The 27,625-nt window shown below is 38.7% G+C and overlaps 1 protein-coding gene across 5 annotated transcripts in view; it reads right to left on the bottom strand.

Moving 5' to 3' along the window:
- Positions 1-27,625, bottom strand: part of CDK14 (cyclin dependent kinase 14) — a 228,510-nt gene that overhangs the window by 70,138 nt on the left and 130,747 nt on the right. For 4 of the 5 annotated variants that reach the window (XM_077936922.1, XM_028750584.2, XM_028750587.2 and 1 more), the window contains 3 exons: positions 25,304-25,397; positions 16,439-16,502; positions 6,951-6,999 (listed from right to left, as the gene is read on the bottom strand). In XM_077936922.1, the coding sequence (XP_077793048.1) occupies positions 6,951-6,999; positions 16,439-16,502; positions 25,304-25,397 (207 nt within the window). Of the gene's footprint in view, positions 1-161; positions 3,247-6,950; positions 7,000-16,438; positions 16,503-25,303; positions 25,398-27,625 lie in introns of those variants that run through there. The other variant, XM_077936923.1, reaches the window with a different exon arrangement.

Raw genomic sequence — 27,625 nt, 5'->3', positions numbered from 1 at the left:
GTGTGCAGCCAGGTGACTCTGCTGTTTAGACAGTCGTACTTGGACCTGGCAACTGACCTATCAGAAAATTGCACCACAGGCTTGGCTTTAAACTAAATCTGAATGTAATCACAGCATAACTGACCTTACATAACTATCTTAAAAATTAGGTTACTATCTACAAAGGCTTAATGATTTTAAGTATTTTTATGGGGTTCATGTTATGGCCACAGAACGAGACACTTTAAAGCACAATACAGTGAGGAATATAACAGCTTTCACATAGAATTTGTGCCTTAGGATATGAAAGTGACTCAGTGCCTAAAAGAAAAAGGTCAGCTCCCTTTGGAATCACTCGCTTATCTGCCCTCCAGCAATGACAGGTGCACCAATACTATTGTAAATTTATTTATTCAGAGTACACAACTAAATGGACAACAGTGGTAAATGGACACAACTAAATGGACAATGCAACCTTACATTTCATCAACAGCTCCAGTGAACATCCTTATTATTAAAAGTAATTATTATACATTTTAAAAATGGTACTCCTGTTCTTTATCCATTTCTATCCTATTCTTCTTCCCAAATGAGCCCAAGGTGACAAACAACTAGGTATAAACAATGCATTCAAAATAAAAACACATGTAAAACATTTTAAACAGTTAACAGCACCTAAAAGGATAATGAACACCTAAGAACATTTAAAAACCAGTGGCGAACATGCCTATAGGCTGCAACAGAGTAACAAAAACAACATGCCCAATTGTTTTTGTTTGTTGTTGTTTTTTGAAAAAAACAGGGACACCAGTGAACAGTATAAATAAAAATCATACCAAAAGGTAGGGGTACACAGAAGATCTGAAAACTATGATGGCATATGGATCTTGACTAGAAGTGTTGCTCAAACATAAACCCAAAACCTTGCATTTTCTACAAGTCATTGTACAGCATATTTTATTAAGATCTTTAAGAACCCTTTTTGGTAAGAGAGTGTAACAAAAATGTATACCTTCTGCGTATTATATGGATATTTATTCTGTGATATGGATGAGGCCATGGATTGTACTGGCAGTCAAAACAGGGTCCATATGTGACAAAAATTATTGTAATCAATATAGGAATTGGAATATTGATGATTATTCTGCTCTTATTCCATAGACCAGTGTCTACACGCTGTGATTGGCTGGCTGTGGGCCAATAAACTGAAGCGGAATCCTGAAAAGACAGGTGTATTGCGTGTCTTAAATTCTCATGTACAGGAGGTGGGGAGATAGATGTCCTGGTTGGAATCCCACTCCTCTGGAAGGAGCAGGTGTGCAGTTTTGGGGGTGCACCTGGATTCAACATTGTCATGTGAGTTCAGTGTTTAGGACTGCCATTTTCCTGCTCCAACTGCTTCACCAGCTATTACTCCATTTGGACAAAGATGATGTGGCCACTGTACTCCATGTTCTGGTAACTTCCAGATTAGATTATTTCAATATGCTCCACATGGGCCTGCCCTTCAAATACTAGGAAACTTCAAAGAGCCCAAAATAAAGTGTCCAGATTACTGGCTGTGGTTCTGTTTAGAGCTCACATAACCACTGTTTTGAAACAGCTGCACTGGTCGCCATTTCATTTCCAGGCTCATGCTAGAAAGGTCACAACAGACCCCTTTGTGTATTAAGATCAGCAGAACGTTGTTCCACTTTTCTTAGAAGTTCAGAGTGGTAGCAGACGAGTAGAGGGCATTCTCTGGGACAGCTCCTAAACTGTGGGATTCCCTCCCCACAGAGGTGTACCATATACCTTCATTATACAGCTTCTGGGTAATGCTGAGGACACATCTTTTTACCATAGCTTTTGACACTTGAGATGTGTGGTTTTCAGACCCACTGTATTTCTGTGATTGTAAGCTGTTAACTGTTTTTAAAGTGTTTTAATTGTTGTAAGCCACCCTGGCACCTTAGGATGAAAAGGGGGCAGTAATTAATAATAATTTTGAACAGAGCAGGAATATTATTTTCTTAGGTTCTAAATATATTGTCCATGGTTGGGGGACTGATTTTCATAGACTATTATTTAGCTGCAGTCATGCAAACAATGGATTCTGTTCTAATTTGCAGTTCTGAAAGGAGTAGTTTTTGCCACTTTGACGAGCCAGGTCTCCCCACATAAATAATAGAATACAAGCAGGGAGAGGGGGGAATCTAAACTCAAGGCTAAAATCATGCAAAAAGTGGTGAATCTCATGCAATTTTTTCCAGTAATTTTATGTTTAGAATGTTGCTAAATAATCTTGCTTTTCCAGAATAACTCAAATTAACTTGGATATGTCACACGGACTGGAAACTGGCTGACAACCATAAATGAAGGGTAAAGATAAAGAGAATCTCTTGATTCAGAGGGGAAATATCCAGCTGTGTGTTACAGGGATTAGTGTTATCCAGTTTTATTTAACATCTTTATTAATAACCTGGCAAAAATCTAAACAGTACATGAACTCACAGCAATGGTTACCCTAAAGTAGAAGGCACTGCAGAACCTCACTAAGGATATAACAAATAGGCATATAGAAAATAGAGAGGAAGAGGGGAAATTAGATTCAGTATAGAGAAAATTCAGAACCATCAAAACAGATATTTCAATGGAAGATATAAAGAACTAGTAATTTACAACATTCAAACATAGAAAAAGGAGAACTGGGAAAGAATCTTCAACAGCATGTCATGAACAAAGACAGCAAAAAAGTGGCATGGATGGTCGTCAGCTGTGATGAGACAGCTAAAAATCCATATAGACTGTTGGTGATGATGGTGATAAAGTGATATAGGAGATAAGCATATTCAGCTTAAAAGCGTAAGAACCACCCAGCTGGATCAGATCAAAGGCCCATCCAGTCCAGCATTCTGTTCTCACAGCAGCCAACCAGATGTTCTGGAAAATCCCAAGGAGAACATGAAGACAGTCGTACTCCTGCTTGTGATCCCAGCAATTTTTATTCAGGGGCATGCTTCCTCTTATGCTGGAGGCTTTATTGTCCTTTAGTTTTACTGCATCTCCTTTTAAAGCAGGTTGGTGGCCATGACTTCATATTGTGCTAGCAAATTCCTTGGTTTAACTATGTGTTGTGTGAAGTACTTCCTTTTGCCCACTCTGAATCTCCCAAATTCAAGGTTCACTGAATGACATCTAGTCAAAACATATAAAGCACAAATGAGGAAACTTCAGCCCTCCAGACTTTGTTGAAATGGCTGTCCTTTGCAGGGATGTCAGAGAATTCTGATGGAAACGGAAGGGGAAATTGCCTGTGTTTAGATATTTGCCCCATGTCCAGAACAGAAAGAAATCCAGCAAAAATTATTGCTATTTGCTGCTGCTTTCAATCTGAAAACGGTATGTGATTCATTATATTCCCCCAATTTGCATTGAAAGGAATGGAATGGAATAACATAATGACAACGAAATTTACATGAATTAAGTTATGTAATTTTACCACCAAGATGATTAATGTCAGTTTGGGTAGAAGACAAACTGCAGCAGAACAGAAACAGCTGGAAGGTAAAATGATGTCTTCTTACATCCTTTGTCCTATATGCTGATTCACAGCAGTCAGTATACTTTAAAGTGCTGAATAACTAAGAACAAATTTAAAAAGTATTCTTTGGTCCTATTTTCATAAGCCACACCTTCTATTCCACCCGGAAGCTTGCTCAGATATTCTATCTCCTGACATTGGCCTCTTCTATAGTTCACAGGAGGGTCCTGACTTTGGCTGGGTCCCTATTCTGCAGTTTATTCAATACAATGGTTTATCCAGACTACAATACATACTCAGCAAACACTAAAGAGCAAAAATAAAATATATTTAAGTAATATCAATGATTGTACCATATACACCCATATATTTCTCTGCATATATGTGAGACTATGATTTTCATTTACATCTCTCTGGATCACTTTATATGCAGAATTGTTCAAAAGAGATTTTGAGTAAGCACATCTACCTTTTCTCAAGTGTTGGGGTACTTGCTCTAAAACAGGAGTTGCCAACTTATGGCTCTCTAGATATTGTTAGACTACAACTCCCATCATCCATGACCACTGCCCATGCCGGCTGAGGCTGAGAATTGGAGTTCAAGCAACAGAAAAGTCACAGATAATCTCTGAAGTGATGATTATCTCAAGTAATCATGATTATATTTTTAAAAATTACTTATTATATGGTATTTATTAAACAAAACTGATTACGGGTGGCTGGAAAGGCTATTCTTTATTACTGAAATAAAAATAGTGACATTAAATGATGGCAAATGGGATTCTTCACTGTTTGCAATTTTCAAAGTGTTGCCTACTGAACTAACCCAAGTGCTCCCCCAAGTGTCCAAAGTGTTCCTTTAATTTTGACACAGTTGCAAAAAAGAAAAAACAAAAAAAATTCCTTCCAGTAGCACCTTAAAGACCAACTAAGTTAGTTCTTGGTATGAGCTTTCGTGTGCATGCACACTTCAGATACCAAGTGTGCATGCACACGAAAGCTCATACCAAGAACTAACTTAGTTGGTCTTTAAGGTGCTACTGGAAGGAATTTTTTTTTGTTTTGACTATGGCAGACCAACACGGCTACCTATCTGTAGCAAAAAAGAAAATTCCTGTTGTATTGCCTGATAATAGAGCTCATAATGCCAGGTACCAGAATTTGGTTTGAAAGACACAGCTACCTCAAGTTATATACTGCCTATGATATAATTATTCAGTACCTAACAAGTTAGAGGTCTAAATACATCTGCATGTTGTGCTAACAGCTTTATGTTTTATATATAAAGTATATAAAATATATTTAACACCTTAATACTCTGGATACAATTTTACACTGCCAAGTAAAATATGGGTCACTTGTATTATCAGCCCCAATAGCTTTTCATTATGAAAAGCCAAAGCAAACATAGACTTTTGCCAACGGTGTTCAAGGCTTCTTCAGGGTTGGTTCTGGATAGGAAGAGATAGCTTTTATCCACATATGTGAACATTCATACTTTAAACTAGAGTTATGTTGAACAGATATGAGTATTGCCTTTTCTCTTGGAGGAAAAACTGATATAGACTCTATAGTTAAGAACTAAACCTGTAGATAAACACAGCTGAAATCAACACATGGCAAAAAGTCATAGTGTTTTAAGGAGATTAAAGTGTTTCCTCTACAGATTCAAATGCAAAGTTTTGATTTTGTCTTATTCTGAAAAGGTTTCAATCTCCTTTTAAATTTCAGGAAAAGATTAAAATAATGTTGTGTTGTATAACTGTGTACATCCTGCCCTTTAATGTCCATGGTTGTGGTTTGTTCCCCAACTCTGCAAATCAAAGATTTTAAAACCAACTCCCAATCACATTATCTTAGTTACTATTATATTTTCCCTTAGAACTTCAACAGTTAAATGGAAAGTTTGGTACAACTTGATAAGTCTAAGGGGATGTAAATTTTTTTTATGTAATTCAACTCAAATTTGAAAATGTGCATCCCTTTTCACCAAGTCCAGCTAGACACATGGCTTGGCAAACATCTTCATCAAACAAATCCCATAAGTCTGCCAACGAGGCTCACCCTTGTATACTCTCCAGTTTTCAGAAATTACCACCTTTCAGAGTCAATTCACATTTTATAGGCATAAAACTGGAACTTCTCATAGGACTAGTCATACAAATATTAATAGCAATCTCTTTTTCTGAGTGTCCATCTTCACGTAGCCAAAATGGCACCACCCATGCGAAGGGGAGAGAGATATTATAGAGAACCCCTAGGTTACCAGGGAAAATTGGGGGGGGGGGACACCCAGGGACACCCACACCCACACCCCAAATGACATACAGTGGCCACACACTGCAGAGGATCTGTTTGGCTGTAGGGGGGGGGACAGAAAACCAGGGGGGAAAGGAATAGAATGGAACCTTGTAAAAGAAGAAATGGCTGGCCAGCTGAAATACTAAACTGAAGTACTCCGCACTGCAACATTTTTCTAGTCCCACTTGCTGTATATGAATGTAACCAAGCCCTCATACTGTTTATTTGAACTTAAACAAATGCATTAAACAAGCAGTTGACAAATGTTTGAAACCAAGTCAATTTCAAAACAACAACAGGATGTTTTCAATTAAAATGTTAATATAAACATCATTATCCACAGAGATATTCATAATCGGTAATACAACACTGAAATGTTTGCATCAGAAAAGGTGGAAATCCCTTCCATATTTCATGAATGTTTATGTAAAATTGGCAAACTAAATCTTTTCCATTTTGAACTACTGTACTATTGTGATAACTTTCATGCATTTATTCATCACATCATTTAAACTGAAGAACAATCCTTTTGCAAAGGCACACAAAGAGCTCAGAATATGTTAAGATAATTTTTAATAAGGATATTCTTTTGGCTTTTATTGTGATCATATCAGGACATTGGAAAATAAAAGGTACTAAGTTTAATCAGAATAATTTTCAGTAAGAGCTTACCAGAAATGTATACCTTATGCAAATTATACTTTTTAATCCAATGCTATTATTGACTTTATTTGCCCCATGATACGAATAAGTACACAGTGGGACTAAATACATCCCAGTATATCAGTTTATGTAGCCTATGGATTGTACTGTCAGCCAGAATAGAGCCTAGAAGTAGCAGAATCACCTTTAGGCATATGAGTATTTCCAGTTATTCTGTTCTTAATCCACTTACTCATCCATCTCCAACTAACCTACAGGTTCATAACCAGTATAACTTGCCTTTGTGCATTGTTAATTTCCTACAGTATATCCTCAAGCACAAAAATATACTTCTAACATTTGAGGCAAAAAGTAATCTGGGTAGCTTCTGATATATGAAATACAAACAATATTCCAAAATGTGAAGGGATATATATTCTTAATTAGGAAGGACAATTGGCAAGAAATCAGCAACATTGATAGAACATGATAATAAAAGACTTACTTATTCCAGGCTTGCCTAAGGTTTTTTGCACTGTACTGTGTAAACCGATCTGTAACAAAAAATAAAGATCTCCTGTTTTGTATGAACCTATATAGGAAACATACTTAAAATAGTCTAATAAATACAACAAATATAACTTATTGTGCGGCTCAGTCACATTAAAAAAAAATGTTAACTATTTTTTTAATACTGCTATTCAACACAAGTTTCCAAGCTATATTTAACACCCACCTACCCCAAAAGCTGAGAACAAACTACAACATCAACAGTAAAAGGAGTAACAAAAAAAGCTCAAGAAAACAGAATTAAATTCACATGATGCCTAATAATTATTCATGTAGGCACCAGCTGAATGCCTCTGGGAGATACTATTCCACAACTGGAAACCACCACTGAAAAGGCCTTGTCTCTGATTGCCATAAACTGCTGACTGTGGTGACATCCTAGAGCAGGACTTCTACTTAAGAATTTTTTAAAACCAAACAGGTTCCTAGGAGAGCCTCTGGTCCTTCAGAAATTTGGCTGCAAGCCTTCCAGAGTTTATAGGAAAAAACCAGCACCCTGAATTGTGCATGGAGGCCACTGATTTTTTTTAATACTGGTGAGGTCTTAAATGCAAATACCAGTCAATAATCTGGCTTAATAACATTATGAACCAGGACAGTGTTCTTCAACCTTGTGTTCACAGATATTGTTGGACTACAACTCCCATGAATCCATTGGGCTACCATCTAGGTAAAGAGTTCTAACCCAACAATATCTGGGGGCGCAGGGTTGAAGAACAGTACAGCAGGAAACTTTATACAGTCAGATTATATTTCTTGTACACAAACACATCCACTTGAGCATTTGTTTCATGGCTCCATATCCCTGATGAAGTAATCTATAACAGCAACAGGAAGAAAAATGAACTGAAACACAGGCTCTTGTGTAGAGACAAGCTGGGAGGTATGCAACCCATATAAACCTCTACTTGGATAAGAATAACCACAGTCCCACAATTACAGTAATTACTTGTTCCTTTGCCCATAATAGTAGCTCAAGAAACAAAAGTTCTTTATTGTTCACAATTCCTCAACCATCAGTGAAGGGAAAGAAGTACTAATTTTACTTTCTTCCTGTTTTGCAGGAGTAAGGGATGGAATTATTGCATGATTATTAGCCTGAGTTTCCCTATCCCTGCAGTAAAGCATGCCTAGCTTCTTCCTCCTTCATGTCTGGGTCCTGGGCCGGATACAAAAACAAGAGAGAAAATAACCCACATGGTGCCTTCGAGATGTTGTTGGACTCCCGTAAGTTCCAGCAAACATGGTCATCCCTGACCATCCCTGATGGGCGTTTTAGACCAACAGCATCTGGAGGGCACCACATTGGCTATATCTACTGTACACTGAGCTTGAAAAAAACATTCAGTGACAGAGCAGCAGGTTTGAGAGAAGAGATGAAGCGACAGGCAAATCAACGATATAGCCTGACAAAGATACTGAAGCATAAGTGACAATCAATATGCTTAGTTTAGTGTAACAAAACAGATGGAAGTGGCAGCACTAAAATGTTTCATTTGTTAAATGTGAAAAAATAAAACAGAATTTACAAAATAATGTAAACAAAGACTCAAAGCCCCTAACATTTTTTAAAGTGCCAGTGGGAGCAAATCTGGACAAGAAACAAAATCTATAAAATTACCGTATTTTTCGCCCCATAGGACGCACCGGCCCATAGGACGCACCTAGTTTTTTGGGGGGGAAATAAAGAAAAAAAAATTATTTCCCCCCCAGGTGCGGGGCTGGGGTGGGGGAAGCCCAAGCTTCCCCCGACCCCAGCCCCCAGAACAGGCTGCTATCCGCAAGCCGTGGGAGAGCTGCGCGAAGTCGCGCGGCTCTCCCATGGCTAGCGGAGGGCTGTGCGAAGCTTGGGGCGTGCTGAGCTCAGCGCGTCCCAAGCTTCTGGGTGCCAGCAAGCTCTCTGCTAGCCGTGGGAGAGCTGCGTCTCCCACGGCTAGCGGATAGCTTCCTGAAGCCTGGAGAGCGAGAGGGGTCGGTGCGCACCGACCCTCCTCGCTCTCCAGGCTTCAGCGAAAGCCTGCATTCACCCCATAGGACGCACACAAATTTCCCCTTCATTTTTGGAGGGGAAAAAGTGCATCCTATAGGGCGAAAAATACGGTAACTTCATTCTCAAACATGCAGTGTAGAGCATGAATGGAAAACATCTGAAATTCTTGCCAAATCTTGCTTCCTTGCCCTTTCCAACTTGCCAACTGGAACTGTGTGTTGTATGGTTTTATTTTGGACTGTCCCTAGATACCAACAGAAGGCTATACTAGCTTATTTTGGGTTTACTAAGAGATATTGTCAGGTTCCAACTCAAACTAAAATGAAAACAAAACGACGAACATTTTTTATTGAGGCATAACCTTATCAACTGAAATCTTGCATCTAATAAAAAGGACACTAGTTCATAAAAGCTCATACCACAATAAAATGTGCTAAGTCTTTTAAGGTGCCACAGAATGCTGTGTTGTTTTTCCTGCAATAGACTAAAAGGGGGAATTCCCAGTAAAGGGAATATGGATTAGAAATACCATCCCCTTGTGATTCAGGATATAAAAGGACAGAGAGATCCATGGGCATGTTGCAAGAAAATGAAATGACTTTTGAAAACATTGCGTAGGACTAACATTTATTTAATTATTATTTACTACCATTATCTATTTCCCACACCTTTCAGGACGCAACTTCTTCTAAGATGACTTACAGAAAACTCTTTTCCTCTGCAACTTTCCCTTTCAAGTTGCTTTCACTCCTACCACGAACGTTCTGAATACAAACTTAGCTTGCAAATTACCCAGAAGAGTTTCAAGGGAAATTGGCTGAGAGAAGGGGCTGGTGGACTATTACTACTACTACTACTACACATACTATACATGGCTGGAGCAATTTTATAATATTTCTTATCCACCCATCACCATATAAAATTATATATATGTATGTGTGTGAGAGAGTGAAAAGTAAGCTAGAGAGCTGTAGGGAGGCTACAATGTAAGGAGACTAGACTACAACTTCACCACTGTTACAGTATAAAAGGATCACAGCAGTCATTGTTTGGAACATATAGTTAGTAGCATGTAAGGACTTTGTGGGAAGTGGGGCAATTTATGGACCGTTTTATGAATCTAAATTATTTTGCTGCCCAAATGTTATTTCAAACTTATTCTGGACTAAAATGAGTTGGGAACTGTGAGACTACATACCTCTTATTTGCATTTTTTCTGTTCAAAATTCTTAAAAGCCTTATGCTCTGCTCTAAACCTTTCTTAAAGCAATTCAGTAAGCACCACATTTACAAATCTCAGGGGAGAAAATAATCCTTTTAGAGGAAAAATAGAATTTTATTGCTCCTGAATTTCAAACTACATCACTTGCAGCACAATTATGGTCTCTGGTTGCCTAATTATTGCCCCAAATCTCCTGAGTACCTTATTTACTCATCTTGCTCTCCAAGATGTCTATAAATCACTTCATAAACTCTCTAGGCAAATAAAGCTATTGGATAACAACTGCTGGCCTACTTTATTATTATTATTTTAAAATAAATATACCTGTATGGTGTTTTGACTTATCACTGGTAACTTCTATATTAAGGCAAAAAAATCCATGATAACCTTTATTGGAAACACAGCATTTGGCATTTATGAGAATCAAATGTAGTCTTCCAATTTGGTTACCCAAAACACAGGATGAAATTTTGATTTCCAGATAATATTCAGAATATTAATACCTAACTTTGATAAATAAGTCTACATTGTGACAACAAAATCATGTAAAACTTGGATTTACCTAATCCTGAAAAACTAATTTAAGGTTCAGGTATACATCCATTACAGTGTTCAAGAGTAAATTTTAAAAGTTTGATGTCTTTTCTTTAAAAACAAAACACCTTCTCTGACTTGCCATTCTCTATAGCAGGGGTCTTCAAAGTACATTCTGCGCCCCGGATCCAGCCTGCCAGGGTCCTAAACCCGGCCTACCACCTGCCGCCTCCACCATTCCCTTCCCCACCCTCCAGTCTTAAGCAGAGAGTTCGCGACACTGGCCTTGGCCAGCATCCTATAAGAAGCATTCATTGCACCCCTGGCCGAGGGAGAAGGCAGCAGCCGCACCGCTTCTACCTCCAGCTTGGTGCTCGCCTGCTGCTGCTGCCACTGCTCTTCCTCGCCAGCAGGAGTCACGTGGCGGGCTGCCTCTTTCCCGCTGCCTTTGGTCTCAGCGGCAGTAACAGCAGGGAGAGTCCGGCTGGGAGATCAAGCTGTGTTGCTATTTTAAAGTTGGTTCCTCTCCCCGCCTCTCCCTTTGCCAGAGAGTTCCTCAAACCTCAGGATCAGCATGAATGCCAGAGCTGGGGGTGAGGCTGCTGGTCTGTTTGTGCTGCAAGGAGTCTGCACCTGGCTACTCGTGGGATGAGGGGAGAGATATTTTTGATCGCCAGGGCCAACTTGAGTGGGATGCTGCCTGAGGAAGAGCGGGAGGGAAAGAGAAAGAGAGCCGGCTTGCTGTCCTTCCTGTTGCGCTGAGTGCTGGAGGTGGCCATTGATCTTCACAGAATTCCCCGCGAGTCATTTAAGTGTTCTAGAGTTGGAATGGGGAAAGATCGCACTGAGCTTGGACCTCAGGGGTGGCATTGGAAATTATTTCTGGAAAGCAAATTATTCTAAAGCTCTCTCTGCCCTCCCACTGAGGAGGAAGGACCTTTATAATAAATGGGAAATGACTGCACTGTTGGCGAAAGTATAGGACCGTCCTGACAGTGCTGTGACTAGCAGTGACAAATATGAAACCAGATATTGACCATCTCATTAGCCAAAAGCAGGCCCATATTTCCCACTGAAATACTTATAAGTTTATGTTGATTAAAATTGTTCATTTTAAATATTGTATTGTTTTTCCTGTTTTTTGTGCACTACAAATAAAATATGTGCAGTGTACATAGGAATTCGTTCATATTTTTTTCAAACTATAGGGTTTGAGGGACAGTGAACTGGCCTCCTGTTTAAAAAGTTTGAGGACCCCTGCTCTACAGCATAAAAAGCCTATTAAACTGTGTTGTTTTTTGTACACACACCTATTACATTAATTTTGACTTTTTAATAACACTTTCGAGCTGTTTCCAAAAGCACATTTATTTATTATCTAGTATGCTCATGCCTAATAGCATTGATGAACTAAACAGCTAAACTGCCTTGACTCCGAGGGAAAGAAATGTGGGGGAGGCACCCTGAGGAAATAATAATAATAATAATAATAATAATAATAATAATAATAATAATAATAATAATAATAATTTATTTATACCCTGCCCATCCGGCTGAGTTTCCCCAGCCACTCTGGGCGGAAAGGAAAAGTACAAGCTCAAAGCAGGGCAGAAAAGAGGCAGTGCATGCATTTGTTTTATTACATTTTATCTGATTAAGTGTGCATATTTGCCTACTATTTTCCCCCATGTTCACCTGATATCTCCTACTCTCTCATTGATTTGAGTTCCTACTTCAGTTTGCACCAGAAATGTCTAACAGGGATATTTTACTGTTCAGAGCAGCTCCTTAACAAAGTTACTAATTAATCCCACATACTGCTTTAGGGGCCTGGATCCCAGCATCCCTCTACTGGTCTTCATATATCACAGAGAAGGAAACAGAAGCGTGCTTTTTATCCATTTGATTTTGTGTGCTAGGCTCCTAAGGCAACACAACAAGGAGTGTGAGAGAGGAAAAGTACTGATGTTCATAGTTTAGTCCTAGAAAGAAGAGCACTGTGTTCTGCAATAATGAGTAAGTGCTAATTATCTTGCCTGGAAGGTTGCAAGAAGTTGAATAAAATAGGAGGTTTTCTGGTGTTTTGCTTTTGGCTCAGAGGAGAACTTGAGCATGGATTAGTTCTTTGAAATATCTTAATTTTTTTGTTTTTTTGTTAAACCCTTGTATGATAGTGCAAAACATGACACAGCAATAATATACCGTATTTTTCTGTCTATAAGACGACCCCTATTTTTGGGGCCTCAAAATTTAGAAAATGGGGGGGGGGGGTGAGCTTTCAGGGAGGATTATTGGGCGGAATGCCAAAAATCACTCACCCGCCAGAACGCAGCACACAACCGCTTGCGTCACTTATAATCGGCGCTTACAATCTTGGGCTTGTACTTCGTTCCGGCAGGTGAGCAATTTTTGGCATCTCCCCCCCCCCCGACCAATCAAGCGGCCAATTGCCGCTTACAATACAGGCTCATGCCAAAAAACCATTCGCGCATCTCCCCCTCTGCACTACCTGTGTATAAGACGAGCCTAAATTTTGAACCTCATTTTTGGGTCAAAAAAGGTTGTCTTGCACACGGAAAAATGCGGAACTATGTACATCCTTTGATACCAGTTCAGTCTGTATCTTGGGCCAGTACTGCCACAGTTTCTGCCCAGAATAGATTATTATACAATCATCCCAGGAAGGAATACTGTCTCAACATTATGTTATACCAAATCACACCTTGGAAAGGCAGGGGGAGTTTCTTAAATTAGGGTGCTGATAATAGTTTAAGATGACATGGATTTTGAACTCTGAAGTTTGTTTTTATACATTGCTTAAGAGTTATTTTTAATATATTAAGCAGTATAGAAATGAAATAATCAATGAAATGTAAAAAGTTGTAGATATTTAATTGTCACCAGCCATTTTAAACTTAGTAGCTGTTAATGACTTTCTTCCTTCTGCTCAAAATCTCTTGTTTTCTGCTGAAAACCTAGCTAAGCTTAGACATCAAAGCCTTTTAGCAGATGCTAACTTTCTCTTCATCAGTGTTTTCTGCATACTTTTTTCCTAAGTCAATTAGAATTGGAACAAAAAAATAGACAAACTTCTGCATTGATAGACACACTAGGCAGAAATGCATGATTACAGTGCAGTGAGCACACAATTTGATAGCTTTTGTCAGTATGCATTTTACCTGCTATATGAAGGCACTATTATCATCAGAGGAATGCAGTATTTCATGTGGAGAAAAATACTGTACGAGTGAAGAAGCAGCACATTTGTGAGTTCTTTTGCATCACACCTGTCAGTGTGTGTGAAAAGGATTTTTGCAGCTTCTGTGTGGGAGCCATGCAGTTTAAATCAGCCTTAAGGTTCTTAGATTCCATTATAAAGCAAACGCAGAAACAATTTTTTTTTTTACTTTATAAAAAGAACCAAAAAACTTTCCTCCCACATTAATACCAAAGTGTTAAACTAAGAGCATCAATAAGATGCTTATCTAGCAGCCAAATATAATGGCAGCAAATCCATGTATTTAAAATACAAATCTGATCAAATCACATGGAAACCTGGGAAAGAGGTTTTCCCACTCTCTCTTTCCTCACGCACTTCTAGTATTGAAGCTCAGTTGAGGAGAAATCACCAGGTGTGGAGAGACTGTTGGACTGTGGGTGAAGACTGTTCGACTTCTCCCAGACTCATCCACCCATTCTTTTCGCTGTTAAGAATGTTTACATCCATGTTTACATCTGTATTGATCTACTGCAACCACATCTAATTTGTTTCTGCCAAAGGGAATTCAGAGCACTTGGCACTTTTGAGAAGTAATGAAGCCTACAAATAATAGTTGCTAGTAAAGGATAATATTTTGGATTACAAATTTGTATAGAATTAGATCAAGTTTGAAAGCACAAGAGTCTAAAAAATTATTACTCACAGAAAAAGAGTGATAACATTCAGCTGGCTTTTTCCAACTGACAATCATCTGTACCTTTCCAACTACAGTGTTTTAAAGCTAGTGTTTTAAATCACAACTAGCAAAGCATATAGCATTTAACCAGAGAAACATAAATCTAACACAATGGCCATCTTAAAATATAGCCAATATAACATTCCCTTTTCAGTGTGTTTCCCTGAATCCGCTCTATTAAGAAAAATTACAAACACACGACACATATACACAAATTAAAATAAAATCAAACAGAATTAACCAGCTCAGAAAGGTTTCTTGACTGCCACCTACTGGCAAAACCCCCCAATTTTTCAAGTATGCTAGCCACTGTGATGCTTTTCAGATGCTGCTGGACTCCATCAGCCTCAACCAGCATGGTTAATGATAAGGAATTATGGGAGCCGTAGTCAACTACCTCTGAAGTAAACTATTCTAAACTCAAATTCTTCACTGGAAAAACACCACCACATTTTTACAGAATTAAACAACAGTAGCAGCCTTAGCAATGTACTAAAATGAGTGCCTTTCAAAGTAACCTAGCTTGTATTCTTAAATTTATGCATTTATTTTTAAATCATATTTTCTGAAATGTTAGCTACTTTGTATTTCCAGGGGGTTGGAAGACCAAATACTTTAAATTTATATTTATAAAGTGTAGAAGAGTGTCAATTTTATAGCAAAATTAGGAGAGAGTTGGTAAGAGAGTGGAATTTTTTAAAAACAACAGGGAAAATGAAAATGTATTATGGCTTACAACAAACACATTTCCAAGATGATATTCAGGGACAAGAGCGGGGATAACAACTTATCAAACATTTTAACTTAGAAGGTTGAGATTCTTAGGAAGCGGGATTCTATACCAACTTCCACTTTCTGTGTGCTTAGTTGAAACCATGACCACATGTACCTAGTAATAAAGGGAGTTTGGGCAGTCTTCAGCAAAACAGGGGCTCCTCTTCAGGAAGTTATCAGCATTCAGATAAAAACAAATGACTAAGATGACATTAAACTAAACCCAGTGAAATTCTGGAGAGTAAATGATTGGACATCAGATGTTACATTACGTTACATCATTTATACAAAGAATAGGTGAAACTAAAAAATGCAAGTCAATTTTATTGAGATAAATTTTCAGTATGCAGTTGAGATGCCAACTGGCCAATGGCTAAGTTAGAGCTATGTCACCCTGACGGTGCCAGGGTATCTCTGCAGAAGTAAGGTATCTCAGAGGGGCATATAATAGTGATGTTTGCCACTAAGATTTATAAACCAACAGGGTGAGGATGACTTTCCTGAGATCCTGTAGGGAGTAGCACTACTAACCTGAGCAAGGCCTATAGAGAGAATGGAAAGATGGTAATGTAAACAGCCTCACTTCTCTGGTTGAAGTTTGGGGAAAGAATGGCCAAGACAAAGCACAGTGACTACGCAGTAACTTGGAAAGGGTCAGAGCACAGTGACAGAGCAACTACTGGGCACGCAGAAGGTGCCAAGGTCAATTCCTGGCATCTCCAGGCTGTGAAAGATTCCAGTATGAAACCCAGGAGAATCATTGCTAATCAATGCGGACAATACTGAACCAGACAAACCAAGACCAGCTTCCTATATAGCTAGAAGCAGGTTGCAGCGTACTCATCAGGTGAAATCTGAAAGGGCACCTTTGTTTATAATGCCAGAATCTTTTCGCAATAGAAATGGTATTTAAATATGAAATCTGATGACAAGGTCTTGAAACCTACCTGGCTTGAAATGTGGCAGAGAATGAACTCCAGGCCATGAATCTTCATTTGGGGTTCCAAGCACCTACAAGTAAACAGAGCCAAATACATTTAGTTTAAAATACAGATGGGCACTTAATGCAGAATATTTTATGATTGATTTAATTTAAGAATAATGTATTGATTTGCTCAAGATTTTAAAAGATTTACTATTTCAGGATTTACTACAAAAGAACAAGAACTAATCATTTAAACTTTATGGACATCCATGTTCATCAGGTCATTTATAACCAGAATACCAAGTCATTATTTATGTACTACCTGATACAAAGAGGCTTACTGTCAATTAATTCAACACTGCAAACTACATTATTAAAGAAATCAAAATCAGCACCAATAACCATGGGGAGCACTGCAGTGGGAGACTTCAGCATCTAAGCCACAATGTGTCTATATGTTTGTAGCAAAACGTTCCACAAATTCTTTTTTTTTAGTATGCCTTATTTTCTGTTTGCATTTTTTCTTCTCTTTTTTGCCAAAGTTTGGGTCCCTTCAATGGTCCTGTTCTCCCTTCTTACAGTTCTTTAATCTTTAAACTGCACTTGGAGAGGATAGCCCTTAAAACAAACAACTCCTTCAGACAGAGAACTGTGTTTTGTATACAGAACAGATGGCTACCCTGAACAGATATTTTTCTTACTTAATTTGCAAAAGAAGCCCTAACTAACGTTTGCATTTTAAAACGTATTAATGTATCAGCAACACCATGACTTTTACTCCTTAATCATCACCTTTCACATTAAAGACAGACTGGGTATGATAAAAGCAAGTAGCCTGAAGAGTCTGTTTATTAAAGTAGTGTTTGTGGAATATATGGCTAGTGATCAGTGTGCAAAGACTAGAGTTTGAATGCAATTTCCAAATTTCTGCTCAGCAGTAGCTCTACATTAGCCAAAGCTACCTCACATGAAAGTGAAAGTACAGAAGAATTGCAAATATGTTGTATGCAATTCCCCCCATACACACTCTGCAGTATATAACAGCAACCATGCAATATTTCACTTTGACCAGGAGAGGGAGGCAGAGAATTGAAATTAGAAAGGCACATTATTCTTAAAGTAGCATGCCATCAGACAGCACTACATTGGAAACCACTAAAAATAACAAGGGGAGGGAAGGGGAGCACAGCACACAGGATTGTGCAGCACTATCAAAAGTTTAAAAGGCATATTATTGCAAGAGCTTTTCATAAGGAAGGTTGGTTTCAACATACTGGGTGAGATCGCATTGTCATAAATACAGAAAGAGAAAGGAGTCCAAGACGGATGAGAATTTCTTAAAGGTGAAATATTGAAAGCACAAATGTAGAAAATTCAAAGAAAAATGGGAGGCATCTAAAGAAATCAGTGTGGTTGCATATACTTACAGATGAACTGAGATTTAAGAAGGGCATGTATAAGAAATGGAAGAATGGGAAAATCAAGAAGGAAGGGTGTACACAACTAGCCAACAGTTGCAGAAGGAAGATCAAGAGAGCCAAAGGTCAGAATGAGTTCAGGCTACCAAGAGAGGCCAAAAATAATTTAAAAGTTTTCTTCAGCTATGTTCAAGGCAAGAGGAAGAACAAGCAAGTTAGTAGGTCCTCTGCGTGGAGATACATGATGTAGCAGCAAAAGAAGCTAATGCTATTCTAGGCTACATCAACCAAGATGATCAACGGTTTGGAAACCAAGCCTTATGAGGAACAGTTGAAGGAGCTGGGTATGTTTAGCCTGGTAAAGAGGAGACTGAAAGAAGATGTGATAGCCATCTTCAAATATCTAAAGGGCTGTCACATGGAAGATGGAGAAAGCTTGTTTTCTCCTGCTCTGGAGGCTGGGAATTGAACCAATGGAATCAAGTAGATTCTGACTAAACATCAGGACAGTAAGAGCTGTTTGACAGTGGAACGGACTCTCACAGGAGGTTTTGAAGCAGAGGTTGGATGGTCATCTGTCATGCATGCTTTAGCTGAAATTCCTGCACTGTAGGCGGCTGGACTAGATGCCCTTGGGGTCCCTTCCAACTCTACAATTCCATGGTTCTATAAGAACCTATTCGTTCAGTTTCAAAACTGCATTTTACCAGCAACTCTCTCAGTAATCTTCCCACAATTTTCTTCAATTAGGAGAACAGAGCAAAGCAAGATAGTTTAAAGCGGGCATGGAAATTTAGATTATTTATTTAAAATAAAATGTGCAGTTGCAACCTTCAAGAAGCAAGCCAAGTTCAGACAGCCATATGTGGATTCACAGAGTATCTTCAATTCAATCCTATGATAATTAATCGTTTACATGACACTACTTCAAATATACAGCAGTTTCTTTGGGTAAAAGTAGTTCCCCAATTTCTGCAATATTTCACACTGCTTTAGACCCAGTGAGAAAGGCAGTAATGTCTTGAACATGGTTGTGAATAGCAGTAATGAGAGAACAATATGAAAAGAAAAACTGTAATTTAGTGCTTGTAGAGGTTCTTTAAGAAACTGACCAATAGGTTTTTTTTCTCCTCAAAAGATAGTTCTGAACAGGACCATAAGAAAATAAACAAACCTTATAAGAAATAGCAATGTGCCCCATGCTGCTTCCATTTCGAATGTCTTCTACCTCTGGAAGAAGCTTTCTCCAATGTTTGAAAGTTCTCCCAGTAAGTTTACTGTAATCCCTTTACTCTATGCCTTTTTGCTGTCAATTAAAAACCTGTTTCCTCAGACATTTACTGTACTGGGCTACTTTAGTGCTAATTGGTTGAGATTTGAAAGTTATTTATTGTCAATGTAATTTTTATTGTGATTTTTAAGGGGTTGTTTTAGAAAATTTATACACAGAACATATGAGTATTGTTGCAATAATTACAGCAAATCATCACTCTGTTTTCTATTTACCAATGGCATAACAGAGGCCATAAACTAGATACTTAAGTGACAGTAAAGATCACGAAGAAACTGCATTCTTCAGATTAATTCTTGGCTTATATGAAAAGCTTAAAAAGGCAAAAGAGACAGATGTAACTACTAGCAGCATATATTATGTATGTTGACTCAGTATTTTGAGTGACAATTCCATCTATGCCTCATCAACCCTCTTTGCAAGGCACAATATGATAGCTTATTGTCAAGCTCAATATTCGAGAGAAAATGCATGAACATTTCTGCCACTATAAGCATTAGTTTCCATAAGAGAAAATAAATCAGGCTCTTTGATATTCTTTACATTCATGAAGGAAGAGAAAATGAATTAAAGGCCAAGAAATATAGTCTAGTATGGATTCTGGGGCAAGGAGACTAGACAATTACAGCATAGCATTCCAAAGAACGCACATCTACAAAGGTCCCACTTGGGTATTTGGCAATACACGCACACTAACAAAAACAAATGCACCCAACTGAGACACCACAAAAAATCTATCAATTATAAAAATGACTTTATAAGGATCCATGATAACTAACCTGCATTATTTGTATACATCTGAAGAACTAATGAATAGGGCATATAATACAGCAGCAAAAATCATGACATTTCTGCCCTTCTGATTAATTATGTTAGTAAGTCTTTACAATGTCCATGTCTGCATTTTGTCTAGGGCAGGTATTATTTCTATGGATGAAACTCTATTACTGCAAATATTACTATAATATACGCTTTTTATTTTCAGTCATCAAAATTGTCTCTTATTTTCATATGGGTGAGAGAAATAGAACAGTAAGAATGATGGGCTGTAATAAGATACTTAAAGTCTTTAAAGCCCTGCCTGTTAATGGTTGCATATAAGCAGGCTTGATGATGGGTCATTTTTATTTCAGATTTCTATCAATATGGAATTCTATCTTCGTAATTAAACATTCATTTGTCTAATACAAGATAAGAAGGGAACAGAAAATCCAGTAGGCTCCATTTCCAATGCCATGGTCTATAAAATATGCATTTTGGTAATATGCCCAGTTGTTAATTCTTTCATAAAGTGAACCACTGAACCACATGTAACCACATGTGTTGAAAACTGGTAAGGTTTTAAGCACAATTTCAGGACTAATAAAACACAGAAAGGCATACATCTAGCAATGTAGTAGTGCCTTCTAGAAAATGTATTAAGAGTACATTTTGTTCTGCATAGAATGGAAAATTACGCAGAACTGCAGGTAATGTTAACTCATTGAGGATCTGTGGAGTACATTTTATAAATGAAGTTAGTTGTAAACTAACTACAAAAAAGACAAAACAGAAGAGAGTCACTATTAAGCCTTTAATCACTGAAATGCATGTCAGCTGCAAAAAATCTACATTTAATTTATACCCAATATTGTGCTACATGACTGAATCAACTAATCACATTCATTATATGTGCTATAGCAACCAAACCTAGGACAGCAATGTGATAATGTTCATACATGAAACACCTATGCTATGCAGTGATGCCAGAGGGACTATTGGATAGGGCTGGGAAGAGCCTGGTCACTTCCCATCTTAGTCATGGAAGTCACTGGAAACCTTGGGCCATTAACCTTCAATCAGACTAATCTATCTCACAGGGTTTCAGTGAGGATAAAATGGGAAGGAACCATGAAATTTGGAGTTTACCATATTTTTCGCCCTATAGGACGCAATTTTTCCCCTCCAAAAATGAAGGGGAAATCTGGGTGCGTCCTATGGGGCGAATGCAGGCTTTCGCTGAAGCTTGGAGAGCGAGAGGGGTCGGTGCGCACCGACCCCTCTCGCTCTCCAGGCTTCAGGAAGACATCCGCAGCCTGAAGCAGAGCGCCCCGCGCTTCGGGAACACATCCGCAGCCTAGGCAGCCCTGTGGGAGCTTCCCATGCTGCGAATAGCAGCCTGCCGCCCGGCGGGCGGGGCGCCCTGAAGCAGAGCGCCCCTCGCGCCAGGCATACATCCGCAGCGTGGGGAGCCCTGTAGGAGTTCCCCGCAGGGCTCCCCACGCTGCAGATAGCAGCCTGCCACCCGGTGGGCGGGGCACCCTGAAGCAGGGCGCCCCTCGCACCGGGCAGACATCGGCCAGCCCCACAAGCTCGGGAGACAGCAGGGAGGCGCAGCGCCACCATCCCGCTGTTCCTCGACCTGGTTCGGTTTCCCCGACCTGGTTTTGGGGGAGAAATAAAGGGGGAAAATTTCCTTTATTTCCCCCCCAAAAAACTAGGTGCATCCTATGGGACGGAGCGTCCTATGAGACGAAAAATACGGTAGCTTCTTGAAAGAAAAGCAGTACAGAAATTGAAGAAACTAAATATGTATGTTGCAGCAAAACCAGATGCCTTCATGTGCCCCACCTGCAATAAAGCATGCCTCTTCTGCATCTGTCTCTAAGTCACAGCAGGTGCTATAACTCTCTAGCAGTTTGACTTTACCTACAAAGGCACACTCTTCCATTGTCTCCCGAGACAGACGGATGCCAACAAGTGAAGAGATATGCCAAGAATAAAAACTTGGAGAGAACTCCTGAAAGACGCCTGTGCTTTTATTGAATACTCACCTTCAAAATATCAAAATAAACAAACAACACATAAATTGGGTTTAAAATGCCCATCACTACTTACCGCTGACAAAATGAATAAAGACTTGCCATATTCCTATTCAGCATTAGGAACAATGTAATATATATTTTTCTCTGAAATGATTGCTTGGATATAATCATAAATCATTAGCACTCTCGGGAAGACTAGTAGGTGACCTTTTTAATTCTTCCATGATTAGTCATGGTTTTTTGAATTTATTTTATTCATAAGAATATTTCTAAACTGACAACTCGTAAGAAAAATATACTGATTTGCAGTGAGCACTGGGAATCTATTGAGTAATTTTCATTTGTTCTCTCCAAATAAACATGTATTAAGGTAAGCTTTCTTGCCTTCAAGATTTTGAAAACCTGCAGTAATAGCTAAGTTGCTATAGCTCTGTTGAAGTTACGCAAATAATTTATTCTTAAAACTCTTTACTAGCATGCACAGCTTTAATAGAGATAGTCACTTGTTCCAGGTAACAAGAGAAAAAAGAACAGTTGCTGGCGCAATAAAGGAAATGAAGATGTGAGTAACGCTTAGCATAATGCTTTGTATCATGCTAAGATCAAATAGACTGCAGCCAATTAAAAAGGTAAAGGTACCCCTGCCCGTACGGGCCAGTCTTGCCAGACTCTAGGGTTGTGCGCTCATCTCACTCTATAGGCCGGGAGCCAGCGCTGTCCACAGACACTTCCGGGTCACGTGGCCAGCGTGACAAGCTGCATCTGGCAAGCCAGCGCAGCACACGGTATGCCGTTTACCTTCCCGCTGGTAAGCGGTCCCTATTTATCTACTTGCACCCGAAGGTGCTTTCGAACTGCTAAGTTGGCAGGCGCTGGGACCAAACGACGGGAGCGCACCCCGCCACGGGGATTTGAACCGCCGACCTTTCGATCGGCAAGTCCTAGGCGCTGAGGCTTTAACCCACAGCGCCACCCGCGTCCCTACAGCCAATTACCATAGCGTAAATGCTGCATACGTATACATCTTAGGTCTTATTTTATTTTTACATTTTATACATACTCCCAAGTTATTTAGTGAACAGTTCTATTTTGTTTAGTCCTTCTCTATTGGCTATGTCTATGATTCTAAAATTCAACCTAGAGACTACATCCTCATTGAGGTTTTCCTCCAACAGATTCACGACAATAAGCGGAGAGGGTGTTAATAACATTCACTCTTCACTTTTGTTGAATTGAGATTAGATGCAGGGCCTCTTATTTCTCCCCAGCTGAGGGGCCACACTAAGCTGAAACAACAGCTTTTAAGCCACTAAGAGTAAACAACCACACAGGGTGCTTTTAGTGCTTTTAAATTAACCTTAATGTGAGTTTGGCTGATACTAGGTAATCGGATAGTGAACTGTTACTGGCACTGGAAATATAGAAGGGCCACTAAGGTCCTTGATGCCTGCTTCACTGGCGATATATTGCAGAGAGAAAGCAACAGTAACCAAAGCAAGGTTCTTTGAACAGAGTGATGATTCCACTGTGAATCTTCCTATTGAAAAAAGAAGTATTAATTGGCCATTGGAGTCGTTCACAGTTCTTTCAATGTTAAACCAACTCTGTTTATATGTTGAAACAAGTGTGCCAAAACTAAATTAAACATGACTATGGCGACTAAATAATGCTTAAACAGTTAACTGGATCAATCCCACAGAACAAAGTGTTTTAAACTCCAACATGTCATAGTGACTACAAGAGTTTTTCCAGATTTACAAATGTAAATGAGCTCATAAAAGATTAAACCAAGTAATTATAGACAGTTTATTTGATAATTCACCTCCAATGAAATTCGTTCTTTAAACAAAAAACAAAACAAAAAACAAAACCTGTGATGTACATCACATTATATGATGCTATTTTGGCATACTCCATATACCAGAAACATTCTCAGTTTGATCTAGACTCAAAAGGGAGAAAGAGTGATCTAGTTTGATCTAGACCTGAAAGGGAAAGAAAAAGTATAAGATAAACCAGGGTAGCTGAAAATGTAAATAAGGATGCTATTAATTGTACAAATCACTGTACTCATCACTTCTTATGAAAAAAGTGGAAGAGATGAACAGTGTAAGAGCAAGTCTTATTCATAATCATAGATTGGAGTAACTAAGTATTTTTTCTAGTACAGTGGTACCTCGGGGTTAAGTACTTAATTCCTTCCAGAGGTCCATTCTTAACCTGAAACTGTTCTTAACTTGAAGCACCACTTTAGCTAATGGGGCCTCCCACTGCCGTCACGCCACCGGAGTACAATTTCTGTTCTTATCCTGAAGCAAAGTTCTTAACCCGAGGCACTATTTCTGGGTTAGCGGAGTCTGTAACCTGAAACATCTGTAACCTGAAGCGTATGTAACCCGAGGTACCACTGTACAGACATTTGGTCCATGAACTCTATGCAGGTGGCCTATGGGAAGGCTATGGAACAGTTGAGAATGTCTCTGTTTTAGTATACAGAGCTATCCCTAGGGGGCAAGTAGTGTCACCAAAATTATAATGGTCTAAACTCAAGTTTTTGGAAAAATAATTATTGCTGGTAATGTTCAGAATTCAGAGGAAATGCAGCTATTGGTTCAGCCTCTACAGCTGTGTATGGTCTCACTGTGAAGGAATTAATTTGTATTGGTTATCTTAAACAACCACCTTTGTACACACAGGTTCCACACAATGCGTACCCAGGAATTGTTAGGCAAGCATTCTCACAATGAGCTGATGATTTCCATTATTTCCCATGGAAACATTTAGAATCTGTGATTTGTCCATGCTCCTTCCCTCCCTGGTTTCTGCCGCAAAGTGCTGTGGCAAATCAGCAAAAGCCAAACAAAGGGGAAACTAATTTATCCAATCTTTCCTTCTCTCTGATTTGTTCAATCTCTCTCTCTCCATTTCTGCCCCAAATGACTTCTGCCTCCGACAAGCAAAACACAAACATGTAAGGAAGGAGGCAAACATTTGGCTCTTCGGATATCACCCAAACACCTACAGGTATTTAAAAAATGATTAACCAACTTCATGTACACAATTCACTAAAGCATGGGGGAAGGAAGTAATCCTTTTTAAGCAGAGTAGTCCCATTTTTAGTAACTGTCAAATGGATAATTCTAATGATGCACACAATGTATCTAGCTAGATAATTATTGACAGTATTTTTGTTTGAAGTGGTTGACTAATTTAAACAAACTCTGGATTTCTGACATAATGCTCCAGCCACTTCCACCATGGAAACTCCATTCATTTCAGTGTGTATATAAGGTTCCTGGTATTTATATTTGGGTAGAGGAGGCAGTTGTCAGCATGCAATAATCAAATGCAGGGGAAGCGGGAAAGAGACTTACCAGAAATATTCTTTCAAGTTGATCTTGAATGTCTTTCATTCCTGGAAAAGCAGCAACACCTTGAATCATTTCGACAAAGATACAACCAACTCCCCTGGAAAGAAAAAAGTTTAAAATATTTTGGGGAAAATCTCATATTAGAAACTGATACACAGTCTGTACATTGGTTTTCAAGAGATTTTTTTCCTTGCTGCAAAAAGATGCAAGACAGATTACATTGAATGCCTGATAATGACTCAGAACTGTCTCTTTGAAAACAGATTGTTTCAGTGTGAACTGCAATGCTAAAAAGCTGTCCTGGGGGTTTCTTTGATTGCACAATGGAAGAAACACCCCATGGTTTTAAACATCTTAAATAAAATAAAATGAAATGAAATGCAGTCACCCTGCAGTACAGGAGCACATGCACAACATATAAACAGGAAATCCCTAATAGGGCCTAGGACACGATTCAAAGAACTGCTCAACCAGTTACATGTGCCCAAAGGGCTGGTGCTTCTCAAATAGCCTTTCATGTCACATGGCAAACTGTTTCAAAGCTGTTTGTGTATGAAGGGTTTTGGGTTTTTTTACACCTAAGTCAGAATTTCACTGGCTATGTCTAAAACATTGCTTTAGATACCAGCCACAGTTTTAGTTCTGAACGAACCAGATGGTTACTTCTGACTATACAGCACAGTCTGCATGTTCTGTTTTACCACTGAACAGTAAAGATATTTACCACTGAGTATTATAGTTTCTGACGCTCTCTTTGCAAATAATGAAAGCAAAAGCAACAAAAGAGGCAGCATGTTTATTATTGCTCTGTATGCCATCATATTTATCCTTGACCACAACTTTATTTACCTATAACAGCAGCATTGTGTTGTGTTTCATTGTACTGTTCCTGATTTGACCTAAGCATTGATGTTCTTACACAATAGGGTTCGACATTTGGATAAGATATGCCTCAGCTAAAAGTTTTTCTACATCTCCATGTGGGCTGAATATGTATCATTACAACGAATAGTAAATATGTATATCAGTACTACAACAACATTTGAATAGTTCATGACATAATTGCTAGAATGAAAATAATTCTCAAAAGTATTTTCAAATGGCAATGATATACTTGGAAAGTAACACATTTTAAGTGTGCCAAAGTAGTGAAACACCATCTCTTTAAAACATGCAATCTGCTTTCATTAATTAAGAGATCCTAACTGAATATTTATAAGTCACATTTGGCAAAGAGCCCTTTAATTAAAACTCATTTAGTGATATAGGTGACTTGTTTTTTTAACCCAGTTTTTTTTGGGGGGGGGGGGGTTAGTGAATCATTTAGTATACTGACCCTTCATAAAATGGCAATTCTTGAAAATGCAAATTCAGAATGCAATATAGCTAAATTTTAGTGCACAATCTAGCTTCATCAACTGCAGTCTTAAAAATTTTTGTTTAAGATATCTGAGATTGAAAAGATGCATATTGTTAAAGTATGACAAAGAGCACACAACTAATTCCTAGTTACGTTCCTTGTGCTTAAAAAATGGGATTGACATTATTCTCCTTAACTGGCTAGGGCATATGGAAGGAATTGAATTGATGAAGCTGCCATTCGTCACCTACTTTGGTAAATGCTTCATTAAACCCAATGTATCTTTGTCAAACACAGACAATATTTAAAACTGTGATTTAATAATGTATTTATATATATGAGAGAGAGAGAGAGAGAGAGAGAGAGAGAGAGAGAGAGAAACAGACAGACAGACAGACAGACAGACAGACAGACATCTTGCAGACATAGGTATCCTGAAAGCAGGTAGTTCAAATTCTGTTCATGCATCCCAACACTGGCCATTTAATTCATTTTAAATATTAGAGTGATTCTAGGAACTTCTAAATATCTATGAATGTCAAATGGTAAACTTCATGGATAAGAGAAATTTAAAGTGGTTTTTTTTGGGGGGGGGTTAGTGAATCATTTAGTATACTGACCCTTCATAAAATGGCAATTCTTGAAAATGCAAATTCAGAATGCAAATTTATTGAATGATGAGCCAAAGATAAGGAGTTGTTACAGTAGGGGTAGAGAACCTATTGTTCTCCAGTTGTTGCTGGATTACAACTCCCATCACCCTTGACCATTAGTGGCACTGACTAGAGCTGACATCCAACAACATCTTGAGTACCATAGGTTCTCCAATCCTGTCCTAGGGCCTGGTCAGACATTACAGGCTGTGCTCAAATGATCAGTGATCAAATATAAGGTTTACTAAAAGAGGGCAAATAACTTTACATAGAAAGTTGCCTTGTCATTGTCTCATCTACTTCAATGTTGTC

Source organism: Podarcis muralis, chromosome 12, assembly GCF_964188315.1.
Source record: "Podarcis muralis chromosome 12, rPodMur119.hap1.1, whole genome shotgun sequence".
Classification (NCBI taxonomy): Eukaryota; Metazoa; Chordata; class Lepidosauria; order Squamata; family Lacertidae; genus Podarcis; species Podarcis muralis.
Note: the sequence above shows the minus strand (reverse complement) of the source record. Positions and strands in the feature narration are given on the sequence as shown.